The sequence below is a fragment of the Protobothrops mucrosquamatus genome, unplaced genomic scaffold, assembly GCF_001527695.2.
Source record: "Protobothrops mucrosquamatus isolate PMUCROS unplaced genomic scaffold, P.Mucros_1.0 scaffold45, whole genome shotgun sequence".
Lineage (NCBI taxonomy): Eukaryota > Metazoa > Chordata > Lepidosauria > Squamata > Viperidae > Protobothrops > Protobothrops mucrosquamatus.
In genome coordinates, this window is record NW_015386427.1 from 3,865,401 (window position 1) to 3,885,919 (window position 20,519).

General features: G+C 36.7%; 1 protein-coding gene across 4 annotated transcripts in view; it reads left to right on the plus strand.

The window, feature by feature from the left end:
• The window catches only part of DYNC1I1 (dynein cytoplasmic 1 intermediate chain 1), a 187,649-nt gene that overhangs the window by 57,503 nt on the left and 109,627 nt on the right, over positions 1-20,519 (plus strand). For all 4 annotated transcript variants that reach the window (XM_015811581.1, XM_015811582.1, XM_015811583.1 and 1 more), the window contains one exon: positions 18,257-18,346. In XM_015811581.1, coding sequence (XP_015667067.1) covers positions 18,257-18,346 — 90 coding nt within the window. The remainder of the gene's footprint in view (positions 1-18,256; positions 18,347-20,519) is intronic.

The following is a 20,519-nucleotide window of genomic DNA, read 5'->3' on the forward strand; positions in this document are numbered from 1 at the left end:
AGGGGATTTTAAATTTGGTTTTTAAATAACTTTTTAAAAAAGGAAGAAAAGGCCCATATTAATATTTCTTTTTAACTATATTTTAAATTTTGTATATTGTATTGATTGTTTTGTTTTCTAAACTGGCTGTAAGCCGCCCTGAGTCCACCAGGAGAAGGGCGGGGTATAAATGTAATAAATAAATAAATAAATAAATAAAATAATGTATTTTTAAAAAAGATCTAAGTTTATCAACAGCTAATCAGAACCCTCTCTAGAGAAAAGTGGACCGGATGCCTTTTAATTACTGCTAAGAAAAGATTTAAATACTTAGGAAGATAATAGCCTTTATTGCTATTGTAAAATTATTTTATCATGTGAGTTTTGATGCAGTTGAAAACTGGATATTTTATACACAACAGTCCGTGCCACCTATTTTTAACATGTATGATGACAGGAGGCTTCAGGGTGCAAAAAAAAGAGTCTGCAGAGAGGAAGCATCTGGCATACAACTGTGATCTTTGAACAATTAATAAACCTAGCAACACTGCAGCTTTGTGAAAAAATGACCACTGGAAAAAATATATACTCACACAGCAATAATTACTTGTGAATAATTTTTCCATGGATTGTCCTACAATATTGTGATGTATCCCGAAGAGAAACCCAGAAGTCCTATCAGCTATATCCTTCACAATAAAAAAATCTTTTTTGAGGGCATATGTTTCCAATTTCTTTGACAATGAAGAGCAACAGAAAAAGAATGAAAGAAGAGGTGTATGAAATATGGCATGTTGCACATTCCTGTACAGGTAGTCTTCAGCTCACAACCATTCATTGGTTGAACGTTCAAAGTTACAGTGGCACTGAGAAAAGTGACTTATGACTGTTTTTCACAATTACAACTGTTGTAGTATCCCACGGTTATGTGATCAAAATTTGTGTGCTTGGAACTGATTCAGTCGCAGTGTCACGTGATCACCCTTTATGACCTTCTGACAAGCAGAATCAATGGGGAAGCCAGGGTCACCTAACAGCCGTGTTACTAACTTAACAACTGCAGTAATTCACCTAACAATTGTGGCAAGAAAGGTCGTAAAATAAGGCAAAACTTACTTAACAAATGTCTTGCTTACCAACGGAAATTTTGGGCTCAGTAGTGGTTGTAAGTCAAGGACTACTTACATTTCCATAATGAGTCCAAAAAACTTTGTATGCTTGTGTAAAAGTCTTGTGCTAGGCCAGAGAAGTTTAAACCTTTTTACCTTTCTATCTATTGATTCCACCACTCTTCTGAAAGGTATTCATAAAGTGTTTTAAAAATAATTTCAGCACAGTATTTTGAGAATGGAGAAAGATATTATTTTAGGAGATTAGTTTAAAGCACATTTCCATTCACAGAATGTGTTTCAAGGTTCTTTGGTTTGTGGCTAAGGTCAAATACAGACTGGAATAGGAAGGATAAGTTAAGAACATCTGTCACAGAAAATGGGGGGGGGGCATTTTTATGATGCTGAAATAGTATTGATCTATTTCTTACTCTAATCCAGTGACTAGGATGCTTTCTTGACTGAAGATTATTACTTTGTTTTGTCTCTTTTTAGTTCAGAAAAACAGACCTCTTCTTAGTCACCAAGGCTGTCATAAATATGTCATCATTCAGCAGCATTCATTTCATTTGAATTTGGTTTTTGAAAACATTTGGTTTTGGTGAATATCCCAGCATGCAGGATGTTTCTTCCAAGGTTTAGCCTGCCAATCCATATTTTGCAAATTATACTGGATATTTCTTGTTCAAAAACAACAACAAAAGAAATTCCAGAACATTTAGTATTTGTCCAAGTCTGAAACAGTAGTATTTTCAAGGGGTTATTTTAACTTTATCCGGGTGTATAAACAAAAGAGAGCAACAGAGTACAGTAATATAAGCATGATTTAACTGGGCATACTGGATTTGAATTTTTTTGTTAAAAAAGGTGGAAAAAAACAAATTCACATTTTAAAAATGTCAGAGCCAGATTTACGAGGACCAGCACCTAATTGAATAGATACATGGACACAGACCTTTTGCAGAAAGAAGGGAATGATGGGTCATTTGGCAAAGGCCTAAAATATGGATCAAGTCCTGATCAAATTATGGTTCAACTAATTCTCAGATGGAAAGATAATTTTTATTCACGAAAGTAAAACAAATATATTCAAGTAACATTGCAAGAATGATTTTAATATTTTTAATTTACCACAATGGATGATATACTAGGCCAGTGGTGGCAAACCTATGGCATGTGTGCCAGAGGTGGCACTCAGAGCCCTTTCTGTGGACATGCACGCTGTCATCCCAGCAGAGTTTGCCAGAGTAAGGAGCACATGGTGTTTGGAGCGACGGGGCAGGAAGTTAGCAAGGAAGCGGCGTTTGGAAGCGACAGGGTAATGAGTAAGCAAGTGAATGAGCACATGGTGTTTGGAAGTGAAGGGGCAGGAAGTGAGTGGAGATGGTGAAGGACTGGCCCCTGCTGCCCTGGCCCCACCCAGCCCACTGACCCCCAAGGCACACGCATAGGAGGTGGTGAGCACACGGAGGCCGACAGCATCGGGCAGCAGGGGCCTCAGGGTCTGCGTAGTGCAGCGTTGCGGCATCACTGGCAGCACACAGAGTTGGAGCATGTGATGTGGACCGCCAGACATATCTACTCTGTCCCATCTCTTTTGATTGGAGAGCTGGTCACCACTGGACATCTCAGCCCCCTCGAGGGTCTTGCCTTTGGCTTGCAAGTAAAGCGCATTCCCCTCGTGCACCTCGGTACCTACCGCGGCCGCCAGCTGTTCATGCAGGTCCATTAGGCAGAGTGTGCTGGTCTAGGGGCCGGCAGGCTGTCAGCCCCCATGTGCTTGCTTGCTGGTCTCTGTGTACGGAGGCCAATGGTGTCAGGGAGCAGCTGCCCCAGCCCCTGCTTTCCCTTGTCTTGCCCCATGGCAATGGCATCCTGCCCTGCCCCCTGCCTCACCTTGCCTCACCCCGCAGGATGAGCCTCCTACCCACCGCTCCACCCACCAGAGACTCCCTGGATCTTCCCCAACCCTGCCCAGCCACCACAGGCATCCCCCCATGAGCAATATCGAGGTGGCCACGGCCAGCCATGCCCACTCAGTCTGCTATGACCACCAGAGCAATGCCCTCCCAACTCCTCTGAGGGCACCACAATGCTGATGCGAGCCTGGCACTTTGCAATAAATAAGTGTGTTTTGGGTTGCAGTTTGGGCACCATCACTGTACTAGGCCATTAACGTTAGCAGATAAAAAGAAAGGGTGTGGAGAAGATAAGATAATGTAAGGTGCAATGAAAAATGGAGGTGAGGCAACTAAAATGTCTGTTGGTCTCAGAAGTAACTATGGTAATACCTGATTATTTGGACTAACACAATCTCTACAGATGAGGAAGTTTTCATGATCTACAGAAGCCTTCTTCAGATTATGTTAAGCAAAAATGAACTAAAATATGACAGAAGATGATAAAAAGTTTAGCAGTATCTTTTTTTAAAAAGCCATTTGGTTTCCAGAGCTTAAATGTTAGAATAGTTCTTATTTAAAAAAAGAAATTTTCCAAAATTTCCTCCTGAAAAACTCAAGAAAAAAGGGATTAATTTCTGCCTCATCTATTCAACATAATTGGAGTTGAGGAGATGAAACAGCCACCCAAAAATTTCTCGCTCCAGCCTCCATGCTTTTGTTTGTCAGTCTCCTTGGAGCTTACATTCAGGACCCCATCCATGTTGTTTGGAAATTATTGGAGCGCTAATCAACACTTTTGGGGGGCATGAGTTTTAAACAATACTGTTACATAATACAGAATAGTCTCAGGACTTGGTGGTGGGGGGAAACAGTTTATAAATTGCTTCCAGAGGCCAGAATGTTTCTACCTTTGTTCTTTCGTTGTAGTCAGTAACAAATGTGCATCCATTAACATTTGAATATTTCACCTACTAACCCATTTCATATACAGCTGGCATTTTATACTGAAAACCAGTCACTACCTGAATTAATGGCTACTGTCTGTTATGTGGCAATAGTAAGAAGCAGAGGAAAATATATCCAAAGAAGCTTAGAATTAATTCAAGACAAGAAAGCTTGGTAATTTCTTGTACACATGCCCCCCTTTGCCCAGCAATTGAATCTGTTTTTAGTTTAGCTATCAATTTAGCAATAAATTAAATTATATACCAAAATGTTTGAAAAGCAATCTCTATTTCATTCAAGTTGCATCATTGCTCTGTCTTAAATGTTCAGCATTTTTTATGATTAAAATGCCAGTAATCTCTATTTTAAGTGAAAGAAGGTTGCAAGATATTTACTGTAAAATATTCATTAAATCTTTTGTAGAAACTGGAGAAGATTTGTGTAGATAAATATAGAATGATGTGGTGTATTTCTATGTTTTGCTGGGAAATAAATAATAATATATAAAGAGGGGAAAAGAGAGAGAAAGGAAGTAAATTAATAGCAATGGCTTTCCAACCTTCCTTAAACTTCTCTTTTAGTGTTTTATTTTGCTAATGTTGCTCTACTGGAGGACTAAATAATAAATCACAGTCCAAACAAATCTGGGTTAATTTAAGAACATTAGCATGATACAGCCATGGGAAAAATGCAAATTCACCCTCTAATGCATTTTTGCCTTAAAAATGGTTTTTGCTTTTCAAGCAGAGTAAAAGATCTTGCTGAAGATCATGGTGGTCTCTAAAGTATGTTCATGTATTTCTTAGAAACAATAAGGCTTGCCATTTTAAGTTTCCCAGTCTAACCTATAGTCCTGGTAGTCTCATCCAATATTAATGAGTCCTAATCCCACTTAACCTTTTTTTTTTAAGAAAAGGGCAAAGTGTGCAACAGGTAGAGTGTTCCCTGTCATCATCTCCCCCAAACACCGCCCCAGTTATTTTCTCAGGAATTTATATATTTTTATTAGATTCACTGAACCAACAGAGGACTGAGAGTATGTTCCATGTGTCTGTATGCAAAGCATACAATATGTAGCTTCGCCTAACAAATGTTCACAGCCAGCATTTAACAATTCCATTTGCAACTTGTAGACATTACTACCTCCAAAATACATACCTAATTTCTGCCATGTTTTTATTGTGACTTATGAGATAAATCATAATTGACTGGATTCACATTGCACACATTAATAAAACATAGGTTTTGCGTTTTCATGGTGAGTTTGTAGTGTAGGATAAAAACAGATACTGTATATCACATAGTGATTTAGTGCAGGGTGTTAAATCAGAGTAGGAAATAGTTTGCAGATATTAAGGGTTACATTGTTGGTCAACCAGAAATAATTCTAATAATGTTTATGTGAGGTATGTGATTTTTTTTTGTGTAGCACTTCATTGCCTGTTATACAAAATCATAAAGTATGCTTGGATTTCTACAAGCTGCTAAGTCAGAAACCAAACAATTACATTATGGGTCATAATTGTGTTTTTCATCAGAAATCACAGAATTATCTCCTTATTGCCTCACTGGGAAATTTTAAAAACTAATGTTTGGACATTGATGGAGATTGTGATAACAATGATTTTTGCTTTTCACATCTTTAAAACTGTTTTGGTGGAACTCTGCACATTTGGCCTTTTCAGTTTTTATAGGCAAAACTGAAGCTGTGCAAAAACCTAAAAACAGCAGTATGTAATTTTATGTCTGTAACTGAAACAATTTCAATATGTGCCAAGGATTTAGAAACTTTTCTTTATAGCACGATTGCCACCTCTCATTTTGCCATGTTTCCTAATGTCTCCAAGGTGCAACGATTGGGCTGAAAATCCTTATGTGTCAGGGTTTTTTTTTCTAATGGAGACCATGCGCAGCTTCATGGTAGACTGTTCCTGTGTTGCAGTGCTCACCAGGCCAGTAGCTGCACTTCTGTGGTTTTTTTTTTTAGTGTGCATGTTCTCTTGCACCTTGGTTTGCCACCTTCTTGTTAGATTCTGTATCAAAAGGTCAGAAAATACTGTGTTCTTCAGCTGTTTTTGCTGCACATGGGGTTCTCCATATAGAAACATGGAACATGTTCCTATTTCACCTCCTTCCCCACTCTCCCACACAAAGATATAGATAATGCATTCCTCTCTCTTTCTTTTTCTTTTGAAATATCCCTTCGGGTTTTATTGTTTACATAGACAACAATGTAAACTTGTTAAATCTTTTTATTTACATTTGCTCTTTCTGGTATTCTCTCTCTCTCTCTCTCTCTCTCTCTCTCAGTGTGTATGTTTGTGTGTGTGTGTTTCTGCCTCTGTTTCTGTCTCTCTTTGGCTCTCTCACTGTCTCTGTCTCTCTCTTTGGCTCTCTCACTGTTTCTGTCTCTGTCTCTCTGTCTCTCTCTGTCTGTCTGTTTCTCTGTCTGTCTCTGTGTGTGTTTCTGTGTGTCTCTGTATGTCTCTCTCTCTCTCTCTCTGTCTCTCTGTCTCTCTCTCTCTCTCTCTCTCTCTCTCTCTCTCTCTCCCTGTGTTTCTCTGTCTTTCTCTCTGTGCCTCTTTCTGTGTCTCTCTGTGTGTGTCTCTCTCTTTGTCTCTCTTTCTTTCTGTCTCTCTCTCTGTATGTCTCTCTTTGTCTCTTGTGTGTGTGTGTGTGTGTGTCTGTCTGTCTCTCTCTCTCCCCCTTTCCCTCCCTCCTTCCCTCCTTCCCTCCTCCCTCCCTCCCTCCCTCCCTCCCTCTGCCCCTTGCGTTCTCTCTCTCTCTCTCTCTCTCTCTCTCTCTCTCTCTCTCTCTCTCTCTCTCTCTCTCTCTCTCTCTTTCTCTCTCTCTCTCTCTAAAAAGTAAGGAGGGAGGGAAGCTTCTCCATAGGTTTGCACATATATTTTGAAAAATAGTTCTGTTGACAGAATCGGCAAGCTTTCATGACTTTTAGGTTTGGCCAAGCCATTAATGCATTTATTGCTTTTGGCATCAGGTGACGAGTGGTTAGTTGCTTGAATTTTCTTTCTGTCTCTCCTTTCTTTTCCCCTCTTTCTAAAAGATGGCTATATTTCCCACCCCTTTGCCATTCCTTTTTCTTGCTAATAGCACCAAGTGACAGCTTTTGATTAGAGGAGACTTGAAAAGAACCTGGCAAGCAAAGCCATTACATCAAAACTCAGACAGATGCTGGCTCTCAAGAACCTTTTCTGGATGGCAGGTGGTTACCCGCCCTGAGAGATAATTCCGCTTTCTCTTCTTGCTCTCTGACTTTGAAATGGGGGAGGGGGGAGTGGTGGATTGGGGAAAAAGAAGTTGGAGTGATAATTTGCTACCATAACATTTATAATTATCTTTTTTTGCTAAAAATAAAAAAATAATGTTGTAGTTTTTATAAGAGATGAGATTGTAGGAATAATGTGACATTACTCACTGGTGTCTGTAAATCTGTATCTGGATTTTATCACTTTAGACAGGGAATGAGTTGATTGATGAAATGGTGTCTTCCATAACCCTTCTCTGAAATCTAATAGAAGGTCTAGAAAGCCTTTTTACAGTTAGTTTTCTGTGTGAAAGTTGGGGGGAGTAATTCTTTATGGAACATTTAATCAGGGCTTTTTTTCTCATAGAACTCCCAGAACGGAGTTCCAGCACCTTTTTTGGATGGAACCTTGTAGGGTAGGCAAGGCGGGTTGTATGACGTGTGTGAGTTCCGGCACCTTTTTTTTTTTTTTTTTTTTACAAAAAAAGCACTGCATTTAATCATGAGCCCAGAATCATATTTTATTCTCCTAATGAGCAATCCCCAAGTTGTGCCCTTTTGTACTCCAGACTTAGTCACATATATTTCATCTACTTAACTAAAATAAGTAATCTCAGTTATGTTTTGTTTTGGGTCCCTCCTATGGAGTTGGTCCCTGGACATTCCCTCAGCCTCTTCTCCAGATGGTATCACATCTGGACAAATGAGAACTATGAAAGGAGAGAGAATAGTTCACAGTGAGAATATTATGAAATTCAATGCCCCCTCTCATCCCAAATCTTCATAACTCTTGATATTATAAAACATAGAGTAGCTTCAAAATGAAATCTTTTTTCCTCCAAATCTTCTTTGGGATTCAAAGAGGATGCTTTAACATGTCTTTTTCTTCCACCTCCTGCACATTAAATTCTTTACTTGGATTTCAGCCACCTACGTGTATTTAATTCTTTATTTTAAAATAGTTTTCCAAAATGAATTCAACATTATAATCTTAAAAAAACATTTTTTCTCCAAGTATTAAATATCATAGTGGGTTTGTAGTAATAACTGATAGATATCTTCAATAATCTTTACTACAGACTGAGACTACAAAGGACCTGTCAATCATTAGGTTAAATCTTAAACACAGATGATTTGAATTCACATTAGCAGCATGAGAGAGCCCCCCAAATGGAAGGGAGCTGTTTTCAGACATGGTGATAGGACTACCTCCGCTGCTAGGTTTTCCTGCTATTTGCCTGAGACACTAAATCAAAGTGAAGTTTATGTAAAATTCCAACATTGTGCAGAGGAGGGGGGGGGGGAAGAAATAGAAAGTTTGCATTTAATTCCTGTTGAGATTTTCCTGTTATAAATCTGCTGTCAAAATAAAGTGTTTAAGTTGTACTTTAATTTTAGACAGATTCAAATCTTGCCCTTTGAATCAAAACAGTTTACCAAAGACTATCTTGACTGCCTTTAATGCCACAGGTCTTCATTAGCTGTGACTCAAGAAAAAGGGGAGCAAAAGACAGGGTGCTTTGTCATTGTTCATTGCTTTAGGAATGGGTTGATGAAAAGTGAAAGAAAGCATACATTTCAAAGTGATAAATGTGTGCATACTAATTTAACATTCAAATAGAATTGATGAAGTGTCTTATCAGCTTGAAATTAAGTACAACTTAGTTTTTCAGAAACATTGAATTGGGAGAATAATATCTAATAGTTAGCTCTGATTTTGTTGTAAAATAGACCCACATGATTACCTAAACACTGTGGAGTGCAACTTTTTTTCTTTATTTTATCCTGTTGTCCATTATATGCACATATCAAGTGCTATTTTGTAGGACTATTTTTAAAATTATTTATTTGCAACATGTACTTATCACTACTTGCCAAAATCTGGGAAGTTCATAATCAAGTAAATTTGTATTATACAAATTAGAAAGAATAAACACTAAAATGGAATCCATTATAATAACATTCAAATAAAATTTTAAAATGGCCAATCCAGTCCAATAGCTTCTAAGAGGAGCCTGATCAAAATAGTTGTTTGGAGTTAGACAGTGCCTAATTGAATAAATTAAATTAAGTGTTTTTCACTTATTATACATATATTATACATATATGTCTATAATAATTGAAAGGACTGCTATAGCTTCCCTGATGTCACTGATGTTGCTGGTCCTGCCTACTTAATGTCTACAGATAGACTTCCTTCTGCAAACATGCATTTATATAAACATATGTATTTTGGCTAGGTATTATTATACTTATGTGGGCAAATACATGGGTTTATATTTAATAGCAATAAACAATTGGCTTATTTAATAAATAATGTTAACAAATTCATGACAATGTGATATTTGAACCTAATCAATGTCATACGTTTCTGTATTACATTTCCAGGGAATATCAGTGGTAAAGCGACCTAATTGTGGTTTATCAAGTCTTAATTAATTTATATGTATCACTAAATGATAGCATAAGATATGACTTACAGATCATATTCTGTAAATAATGTTATCTCATTATTCAGAGCTTACAAAAATGTTTCATCCCTTTTTGTGTAGATAATGACTATTGCTTATCTATCAGTTTTTTCGTTACTCTCTGTAATCCGCACTTAGATTAATGAATATTTACTAATCAGCATATACTTTTGAACATGTATAGAGCACTTTTGCCTCAAAGGTTTGTAGCTGTGAAGAGCTCCTAGACACAGTTTGAATTTAAAAGCTGGGAAACCTCCAGGGCAGAGACTGTCAACTGCATACAGCCTTATATTTTGCATTTTTCTATTTAGAGATTAAGTATCCGCTTTGTAGTACAAGAATATACTTTTCCCTACTAGCATTTGTTGTTGGAGCAGGAATTATTTCATTTCATACTGATTCATGGAGAAAGAATTATATTCTTTAAGTCATGCAACAAAGCAACAAAAACAAAGTGGAGATTGTGTGGTTCTGTGCAATTTAGTGGTGAATATTTGGAGCTCTTTTAAGAAATGCACAACTTTTACTGGAGACCAACAAATAAAAGATAGGAAAAAATAACTAAATATACAGAATTATTTTAATAAAATGGTTGAATTTCTACAATTATCAGTGCAATTGTAAATATCCTCCATGAATTGTGGAGATATGAATTTTCAACTAGTGCAGCTAAAGGGATTGCTATAATGATGACTTTTGAAAGTTTCCTTAAAATATTCCTTATTTTTCTTAAATAACTGCCTTTCATGAAAAGAATGTGTTTTTAATTAAAATAATCTCCATTATCTTATCATATAATCACTTTTCTTTGAGTCACTGTCCCCATCTCAGGAAATAAAACACGTACCAGCTTTGCTAACACTTAGGCACATACCCCAAACTTGTAAATTCATCCTGATATTTGCGATATTGCTATTCTATTAAGTTATAATTAATAGTATATATCAGTGGTGGCGAACCTATGGCACGGGTGCCAGAGGCGGCACTCAGAGCCCTCTCTGTGGGCACGCGCACCATCACCCCAGTCCTAGGCCTTCAGCTGGGTTTTATAAAACTTTTTCGCTTTAGGCCTTCGCTGCCATGTGCAAAAAAAAAAAAAGGTTCAATCAATCAGTCAATTTCAACTTCTCGCAGGGAAAAAAAAAGAACTTGCAAAGTTGGAATTGACTGATTGAACTTTTTAGTCCCACCCAGTCTGCTGTTACCACCACAGCCATGCCCACCCAATGGGCCACACACCCCAATTGGCCACACCCAGCCAATGGGCCACACCTACCCGGCACCCGACGATGCATAAGTGGGTTTTGGGTTGCAGTTTGGGCACTCGGTCTTTAAAAAGTTCGCCATCACTGGTATATATACATATTTAATCTCAATGTAAATTTTTATTTTATATTAAAAACATTTTTGCATCCCACTTAAGATATTTTCCATAGCAGTATATAAATACCTATGCTTAATTCATAGACTTCCCTCAATGAAAAATCATTTCCCCAAAAAACAATTTTAATAGTTTTGGATGGGGTTTAGATGTGGTATGCCTGACCCTTTGGAAAGATAGCTGATAGCTCCCAGTTAGAATCGTTCTTACAAATAGTTTCAATGCAGTATCTCCTGTGAATGTTCCAACCTTTTTCTACTGTTTTTATTATTATGTTTTTATTATTATTACCAGATTATAATTTGTATTTCATATTTCTGTATGGTATATGTTTGACTATAATGTCATTCTTTGGGTTTATTTAGATTTAAATGCAAAATAACTGGAAGGCAAAAAGATGTTGACTTGAGCACTCCAAATTTATATTTCTTATTATTTAGATCTATCATTATAATCTCCATTGATTTGTCAATATTGTTATGGACAATTTTTTAAAAAATGGAAGAAAAACATTGGTTTGTGTTATTCTGGAGCTGTTACCTTGTCACTTCTTCTCTTGGGTTCAAAACATGTGCCATTGAAAATATTTCAATTGGTTTTCAGAAAGACATGGCTTACCTACAATTATTCCCAGGTTGTACTTTTGTCATTGGTGTGGTTTTTGGCTAGCAGTACATCAAGCAAACAGGTTGACCCAAACCTAAGTCTGATCAGATTTTTTTTAAACAAAAAAACATTGCATTCTGTTAAATCAGTATCTTCATGACAAACAGATCTGAGATTTATTTAAGATCAAGATAAGAAACTGAATGTAATTTGAGGTCCCTCAAAAGAATTAGATTGATGATAGAAAAGTAAGGGTCACAATACAGAAAATCCTGAACAAGCTTATCACTTTGCTACTACCTTTTTGCTTGCCTCTTCTTTTCCATGCCATTGAGCCAAAATTAACAGAATAACAGAGTTGGAAAGGACCTCGGTAAGTAAATAAATACAATTAAGGAGGCTGCTACTATGAATGCTTTATTCTGTCCACTGTGTGATCCATTTAATGCTTGTTGAACTGAAATTGCAAAGGCATAAATCATTTTTCTCATTAGTTGAATTATTTTACTAAATGTTTTTGACATTTTCACTAGTACACTAGTACAGAAGTGAGGAAGCATTTTAAAAAGAAAGGGCCATAGTTAGTGTATAGCCATGACCAAGGGGCAAAGAACTTTGAGATTGTTGTGGCAACCAAGGAAAATGTATTCAGGCCAAGGAAAATCAGTTTCTGGGATTCAATAGATACTTTTCATAAGAACCATAGGCAGCTTTCCATATTTAATTAATAGGAAAATAATTATATTGAAGGCTCTAATAGAGGAAGCATTGCAAATTCTTGTAGCCAGGCGTTCAGTTAATATGGCTTATTGGGCAGTTCTAAGATGCCAAAAGAAAAATCATAAACAAAAAACCGAGAGCCATTTCCTTGCCATTTGGCGTCCATACTCCATCATTTGTCACAAAATGGAAAAATAAGACCTGCCTTTCTAGGGCAGTGGCTGAGTGCAGTGAAACCAAAGCTGCTTGAAAACAAAATCAACACTTAGTGGTAAAGTGAAAAACCAAAAGATGGAAATGTGAAATACTACACCAGCAGATCGAGAATAGTCATGCCAGAAATAGTTCATGCTGTAATCTTAGAGAGGTTAATAGATAATAACATGAATCTAAGTTAACTTGGAAGAGTTTAAATAGGATACTATATTTTCAGGTTTCTGTATACTATGTACAGCGAGGCAAGGAGAATTAATGCATCAAGCAATTCTTTTACAATCAAATTGTAATCAAACATATAAGTCTGTTTTATTTTTGCACAAAATCTTTGGATAGTTGCAAAGTCTATCGCTTGTTGTATTTATTTATTTATTTTGCTAATGTTCTGTTTCCCAATTGTTTATAAGTAACTCCACTCTTAATTATTATTTCTGTAATTTATTTGTGTACTAGTTGTACTTTCTCCCCAGAGACTACTGTAGTTAAAGTATACAGAGGGTGCCTTCTATAGATAATTAATCAATACCTTATTCAAGACTCCCCTGATTCTCATTAATGGATGGGAGTTATGGAAATTGGACTTTACACATCTGGGCACCAAGTTGAAGAAAGCTTTAGAGTGGTTCTATAGTACCTAACAATACTGCAATACCATAATATCACATTTTCAAGACATTGTACATATTGATATTTAATTAATACAGTATATTGGGACAAAGCCAGAACAGGGGTTTTCTGGGACAGTGTAGAAAATGTTAATGGTGACTTCAAGCTGATATCTGTTATATTAACAATTTACCAGGACACCATAATTAGCTCTGAATCTTGATATTTTCTTTCAAGCAAATGTCCCAAGTTTGTTGAAAGGCTAAAATGGAAGACTTGATATGTACTAACCTAATTTCTAAAAGCGCAGTCCCAAAACTGGACATAATACTATTAGTGGGTCTGACCAATCCAAAATGGATCAAACTATTATATTCTGTTATTTGAAAAAGTGTTTTCTTTTATAAACTATAAAAATCTGACAAACTGTGTTATAGCTTCTGATTGGGACTTGAACTACTATGAGTATAATTTTGGCTGTCAATTGTTTATATATAGGATGCATTTACCATTCCATTGTGATAAATAGTGTTCCTTGAGTAACATTCATATAAAATTGATAGTGGTTTTGGAGCTGAAAGACAATTTTGAATTTGCATTCTTTCCCCTAGCCCAAATTTGCATTCATTTGTTCATTCATATTGCAGGATGTACTTGCAGATAATTACATTTATACTAACTCACCATACCATATAGAATACTGTTTAATAAAGCAAGATATATAGCTTGCTTTCCATATACTAACATGCAGTTATTCAAGGGAGAGAAAGGAGTAATTTCTAATTATATAAAATTAAAACATGATATTCCCCATGGCTCTGCTTTAACAAACATGTGCAGAAGTACTGTCATGGTGCAAATCTATGGAAGTACAAATCTTGTACTCCAGGGAGCAGTGTAGATCATAGCTGTTGAATTGGTGGTACCTATAGCAGCAGAGAGGACTGTCTTTCTTACATAAATCTTAGGCAATAATTAACTCCATAGTGAACTGATTCAACAGCAACAGTACTAGCTGCAAGAGAAACTAGAAAAACATATCCAAATGAAAATATCACTTCTGTAGAGAGTGGATTAATCATAGCAGATAGAATGCATGTCTCCAGAATAGAAACAAAGCTTTGTTCTCTATAATGTATACAACAACACTATATAACAATATGTATAATTTTGGAAATTAAGGGTGTAGCCTTATGGCTTCTACCTTAGCCATATGTTTTTTGGGACTTCTCCCTATGAAATTGGAGATGAGGCTTGAATCTCCTTGTTTTCTCCAACTTGTTCTGCTAGCCTCCATTTCTGGCAGGAAATTTCTATTTCAGGTCATGAAATCCTGATTTCAGACAACTTTAAATGGAAAATGTAGAAAGGGAATTAGGATGTAAAGCCTTCGTTCGGGAATCTTTCAAAGGGGTTGGAATAGAATTTAAAACTGCAATTGTCAAGTCTCCCAATTGTTTGCAAAAGATGGTAATAAAGAAAGAAGTAGGAAAGAAAAAAGAGTCCCTAAATGAATAAACTCAAGTCAGGAAAATGTCGGAGAGTTGCAAATATTTATAAATATAAAATTAAACCCTGAAGGTTTGTAGATAAAGATCTAGGAAATCTTGGGTAAGTAAAATTATCTGTTGTCTCTTATTCCAGTAATTGGATAGCTTTGAAAAAAATATAGTTGCTAAGTAATACATATTTGCTGTATTTAATTTATTTTTTTGAATTGTATAAATTTTACGAAATGTTGCAAGAGAAGAATTTTAAAAATGTTGCCTGATGTGGGAATGCTTCTGAAGATTTGGACAGTTGTAGAGAGTTTTGAAATGTAAGTGCATTTCAACTTTGCTAAATCATGTGTGGAAAGTGTATGTGTGTAATGTCTATGTGTATGTAGAATTAATATGGCATAAGTGCTCTGGGAGAGAAACACATACAACATAATAATTTCATTTGAGTCTAAGTTTACCCCAGATATTTTGCATTACAATAGGATTAGCTTATTTTGATGTTTTGTTCCTGTCAATTCTGAGAAAACAGAAAAAACTGAAGAGATAACTTATATGATATAATTGGCTCTATTAATAAAATTGTCTTGGTCTTCTGTTCCTTTGAGTTCTTCATCCAGTTCAATCATTCATTTTTAAATTACCATCATAATACTGAATCCATTTCCTCTGTATCAAAATATACTGGCATGTAGGTTGTTCATAGGTATGCATATTAGGGAAAAAATCAAAAAAACCTATGTCCATTTTCTGTTCAAAACCTAAATGGCAAGGTACGAAAGCACTATTCTATTGATGTCCTGATTTTTATAGGTATTAGCAATGACTGGATGATTCCTACTTCAACTCAATTACGCAATCAAATAAAGTTGTCTAGTACTTCAGCCTGATGATTCACCCAAATAGGCTGTTTGAGTAGAAGAAGATGTTCTATTTTATTGCTCTTCTAATGGTCCTTCAAGTCACCCTGACACCTGGTGACCACATGGCTAGTATCCATACAGTTTTTATGGCAATGTTTTGGGAAGTGGTTCTTCCTAGGGCTGAGAGAGAATGACTGGCTCACAGTCATCCAGCTGGCTTCATGCCTAAGGGAGGTGTTCTATTTTAGAACCTTTAAATTGGAGCCAGGGACTGTATCCAGGACCTCACAGATGCAATAGCAAGCTTACCACTGAGCTACAGCATTACTTCCTTCCTCAAATGTACTCAGTTGGGCTTAAGAGGATATAATTGGTAGTGGGTATCAACCGGAGTCTCCAAACTTTCATATAATTTAAGGTAAACATAACCAAACAGGAAAAAGAAACATACATGAGTAGAGTAGAAGAAGTGAAAGCAAGGCAAGCATAATTTGCATAGGTCAGAGAAGGGCAGTAAAACATCTGTTAGTAGTAGTTGACATGTGTCAATTTTCAGTGCTCATTAAATTCATATTAATGCTGAGCCACTCTTAAACTCCAAATGTACGTTCCAGTTGCTGTCATCTCAAGTTGAGTGGTGAATGGTCATTTTTCAGAACTGTGCCGATCCTGTTTACTTGTCAGTAGCATCTGACCTGGGGTCAGTATTGTATTTAACCTTTTGTTATAGGTCAAATCTACCGAGAACTGAATTGTTTGAATAACAGGTGTCCCCTTAGTAGAGTAGCTGCCAGACTAAAACTGGTACATGTTTTTTTTCTTTTTTTCCCTTCTTTCCGTTTATTGGCCACAAAGAAGCATCTTAGGGACAAACATTCAAACTTAAGATCACTGAGAGTGGAGGTTTGCTGCAGGATAAGAAAAGAGCAGGCAGTTAATTTAACAACATTTGAAACTTATGACTGTTTTGTTTCTGGGTTGGTATATTAAAAAGCCATTGTCTTGGGTTTTGACTGACAAAAGAAACAACTGTTATATTTTTCTGGAATTATTCTTTCCATTCTATATATATAGAATTTCTCATATACTGCAAAACAATGTCAGATATGGAACACCTAATATATGTTTCATGGTGATGGAACGCATCAAGAGCTGCAGAATAATTTTGTTGTTGTTAGTTGCCAAGTCGTGTCCGACCCATCGCGACCCCATGGACAATGTTCCTCCAGGCCTTCCTGTCCTCTACCATCTTCTGTAGTCCATTTAAGCTCACTCCTACTGCTTCAGTGACTCCGTTGAGCCACCTCATTCTCTGTTGTCCCCTTCTTCTATTGCCCTCAATCTTTCCCAGCATTATTAAATATATCTAATAATAATTGGATGTATTTCTTCTTAAAAGATGTCTGTGAAAAATTACTATTTTTGAAAATTCAGTTATGTGGATTATGTTCTTGACTTGTACATATCTCACATTTCAAAAACAAAAATATTCTCAAAGAGGCAAATAAAAAAAAATATTGAAATATGCCACAAATATTTCATTTTTTGTATTTCTGCTGTAATGTTTTTTCTGAGATAAGAAAAAAGATGGAAGAAATAGTAGGAATAAATGGGAGAGTTAAAGGTTAAAGTTTATTTGATGCAGAATGCCCATTTTGCATCAAGTAAACTTTAAAGAAAGTTAAACAGTATGGCAGTGAAAATGCAGCATGGGGGGGAAACCCCTGGTTTTTTGAGATTCCAGACCAATGTGCATTCAATCCCCTTGCTTGCTGCAAAGCCAGATTGGAATCTTCGGGCTGCTCCTTCCAGCCCATTTTGGAGCCCGTCCAAAAGTGAAGGGAATGGTTCCTACCCCATCTGATTGCTGTGGGGCTTCATTTCCAAAGACCCTCTGCACAGGCTCTGGACAAACCGAGATCCGGGACTGAAAAAGCAATGGGAGTGAAGGGCTGTTCAAAGGAGGAGGAGGAAGGAGAAAGTGGGATAAGTCACTACCGAACAGACAAGGCGTGATAGGTGTTGGGACGTGGTAGGCCTATGGTTAGACTTGCTTATTCTCTAATTACTCTGTCTCATTCATGGAATTTTACATTCCATTATTTTCTCTTCAATACTCTCCCATTTATTCTTACTCCAAGTGGGAGAAGCCTAAGGGAGACCTCCTCCATTACCCTGCAAGTGGAGGCGGGGGGGGGGGGGAGACAGGCTATCCAGATGTGCTGCATGATGGCAGCAAGCAGAGGTGTGGGAAGCTTTCCCCTGCCTGCCTCCGCTTGCTGTCACTGTGCAGCATGTCCAGATCACTATCTTCCCCTCCTGCCTCCGCTTGAAGGGTGATGGAAGAGATCTCCCTTGGGCATGGAACAGGTGTCAGCTTCAGTCAGTGCTTTAGAGAACCTCCTCCATCACCCTGAGGACCTTGAGAGTGGCAAGACTCGAATGGCTGAAGGGAGGAGCCGAGAGAGAAAACCTCAGCATCAGATTGAAAAAAACTTGGAAAAACCGGAGACGGGAAGGGCAGGAGTGGAGACTCAGATTTATCATAACCGGTTCACCAAACTCAACAAAAAATTAGGTATTGGTTCTGCCAGCAAGCTGGCTGAATCCCACCACTGCCTTTAGATCATGCAATTCTTCACATATTGATTCTCCAAATTCATTTTCTATATGGCTCCCTTTTGTTTTGTAGAGGATGAGGAAGATGATGAATTGGTGGAACTGAAAGCTCAGAATGATGCTGAGATAGAAACTCAAGAAAAGACACAAGATGTGAAGGAAGGTACGTAAGTAGACTGTTCAAGATTAAGTACTTGATGTCCATCAGTAGCCTCTGGTCTCAGTTAAGCTGTATTGTGTCATTATATGTTTTGTTATTGGTTTTTTATGGTTTTAACCCTATTAAGTCACCTTCAGTTGCATTTTATGAGCTGAACAACTATATAAATAGTTTGAATAAAATAAATATATATAAGATTATAACCACAATGTCTAAAATCCGTTAGCTTGTATGTTAACTTTTTTCTTCGATCATTGATCAAAACAATTAGCTGTATGATCTGCCTTCTGCAAAGCCTAGAAGTATATTGCACTGAATTTTGTTTTCTTTTTCGTACTTTTTCACAACATTCCAGTCTAGATTTATTAAAATTAATAAATAACCCATGGTCATAGGCCCATCTTTCTGACACATGGGAGAAAGTCCTCTTCTCATTGCTCTGACTATGAAATGTACTTTCTTGGGAGTTTTCTCAAGCATTTAGAAACCTGTGAAGACAGATTTATTTTGACAGGCTTATCGACCTGAGATGCTGTTAATATCTATGCCACTGTTCATTATAATTTTTATTAAGTTTTCATATTTTGTTTTGTCTTAGCTAGCTTGACTGCTTGCCAGAGCAGTGTATAAATCAAATAAGCAAATAAATTTCTAAATGGAAGGGCCAAGAATTGTCCATAACATTTCCAGTTTAAAAGGTTTGGATAGATTTCACTAGTGTGGAAAACTTTTGATTTTGGAGGGTGGTTATAGGTCAGACTAAACTCAGTGGACAAATGGTCTGAACAGATCAAAAGTAGTTTCCTAGATTTTACCTTCTGCCTATAGCCCAAATAACTAGTGTGGGTGTTCCTGAATTCACTTAAAGAGATTCTGCTCACTTGAATGCAGGTCTTATCAGCAGAGAAGCCAATAGTCTTAGTGAGAGCAGAAGAACTATACTCAGTTGTTGAACTGTGGTTGAGATTTGGGTCAAGTTTCCTCTCCTTGCCACATGAAAGTAACCATAATTTGTGTATCTCTGGAAGACGACGTAGTGAATTATGAATGAATACTTTTTAAAAGCCAAGTTAAATAGACTCCTGAAAGACATATATTTATTTTAGTTTTTCACGGGCTTGCAAGTGAGTTCTATGTATACCTCAGCTGTATTTGAAAGGTAGCCATAACTAACATCATCTCTTTTTTGTTATAGTTTAGTCTAGTTGAAGTGTTTTGTGTTGCCCCTGGCTCCTCTTCTTGTCTCCTCAAGCCAGATCTCAAGCAAAAGATAGTTGTAAAATCCCTTTCCCCTCCCCCCTCGTTCTTTCCTTTCTTTTTAGTAGTAATAGTTTTTGAGACACTCAGACCGCAGGTTTCAAAAGGAAGTCTGGTAGTTGAATCAGAGACAGCAGTACTTTGTGAGGATGTTAATATTTTAGAAACTGAAAAGAAAATAATAAATTAAAACTGACACTGGAACTGACACAAAGTTGGTTGAGTTTCAACTAGCTGCCTCACTTCCTTTTGTACCATTTCAATGTTTCAAAAAAGCTTATCATCATAATATCTACAATAGTCCCATAGATATGGGACAGGTGAAACATGTAGTTTTTTTCTCATGAAATTTATCTCAGGATAATTAAAGCTAGGGCTCATTGTTGACTCCTCTTCTGAAAGCCCTTGCTTGAACATGGGACATAAGAATAAGCAATCATATAAAAGTGCACAGAAATATTTTTCCTTCAGTAATCTTATCCATCCAGCATTTGAAATGGAAAAGTTTAGTTTCAGGTCACTGAGAATAAAGATTTATCCACAAATATGTAGGGTTAGGATTATCATATAAATAATTAGCAGGAATCACAGATATTCATTGTTAACTAATTTTTTCTACTTTCTCTTTCTTTCTTTCTTTCTTTCTTTCTTTCTTTCTTTCTTTCTTTCTTTCTTTCTTTCTTTCTTTCTTAAAAATATTTAAGAATTACTTTATTAATGATGTGCAGGATCTTTTAGGTGGTTGCTACATTTTCTTAATGTTTTTAATCACAAAATTCCATCATACAGACCCTTCCTTTTCTGAATTTGTAACTTTTGTTTTTGCTTCAAGACAATGATTACTAATATGTTAGGGGCAACACACATATTTTGATTAATATTTCCTGCTGTTATTGGGTTTAGCAATATTTATTATGAA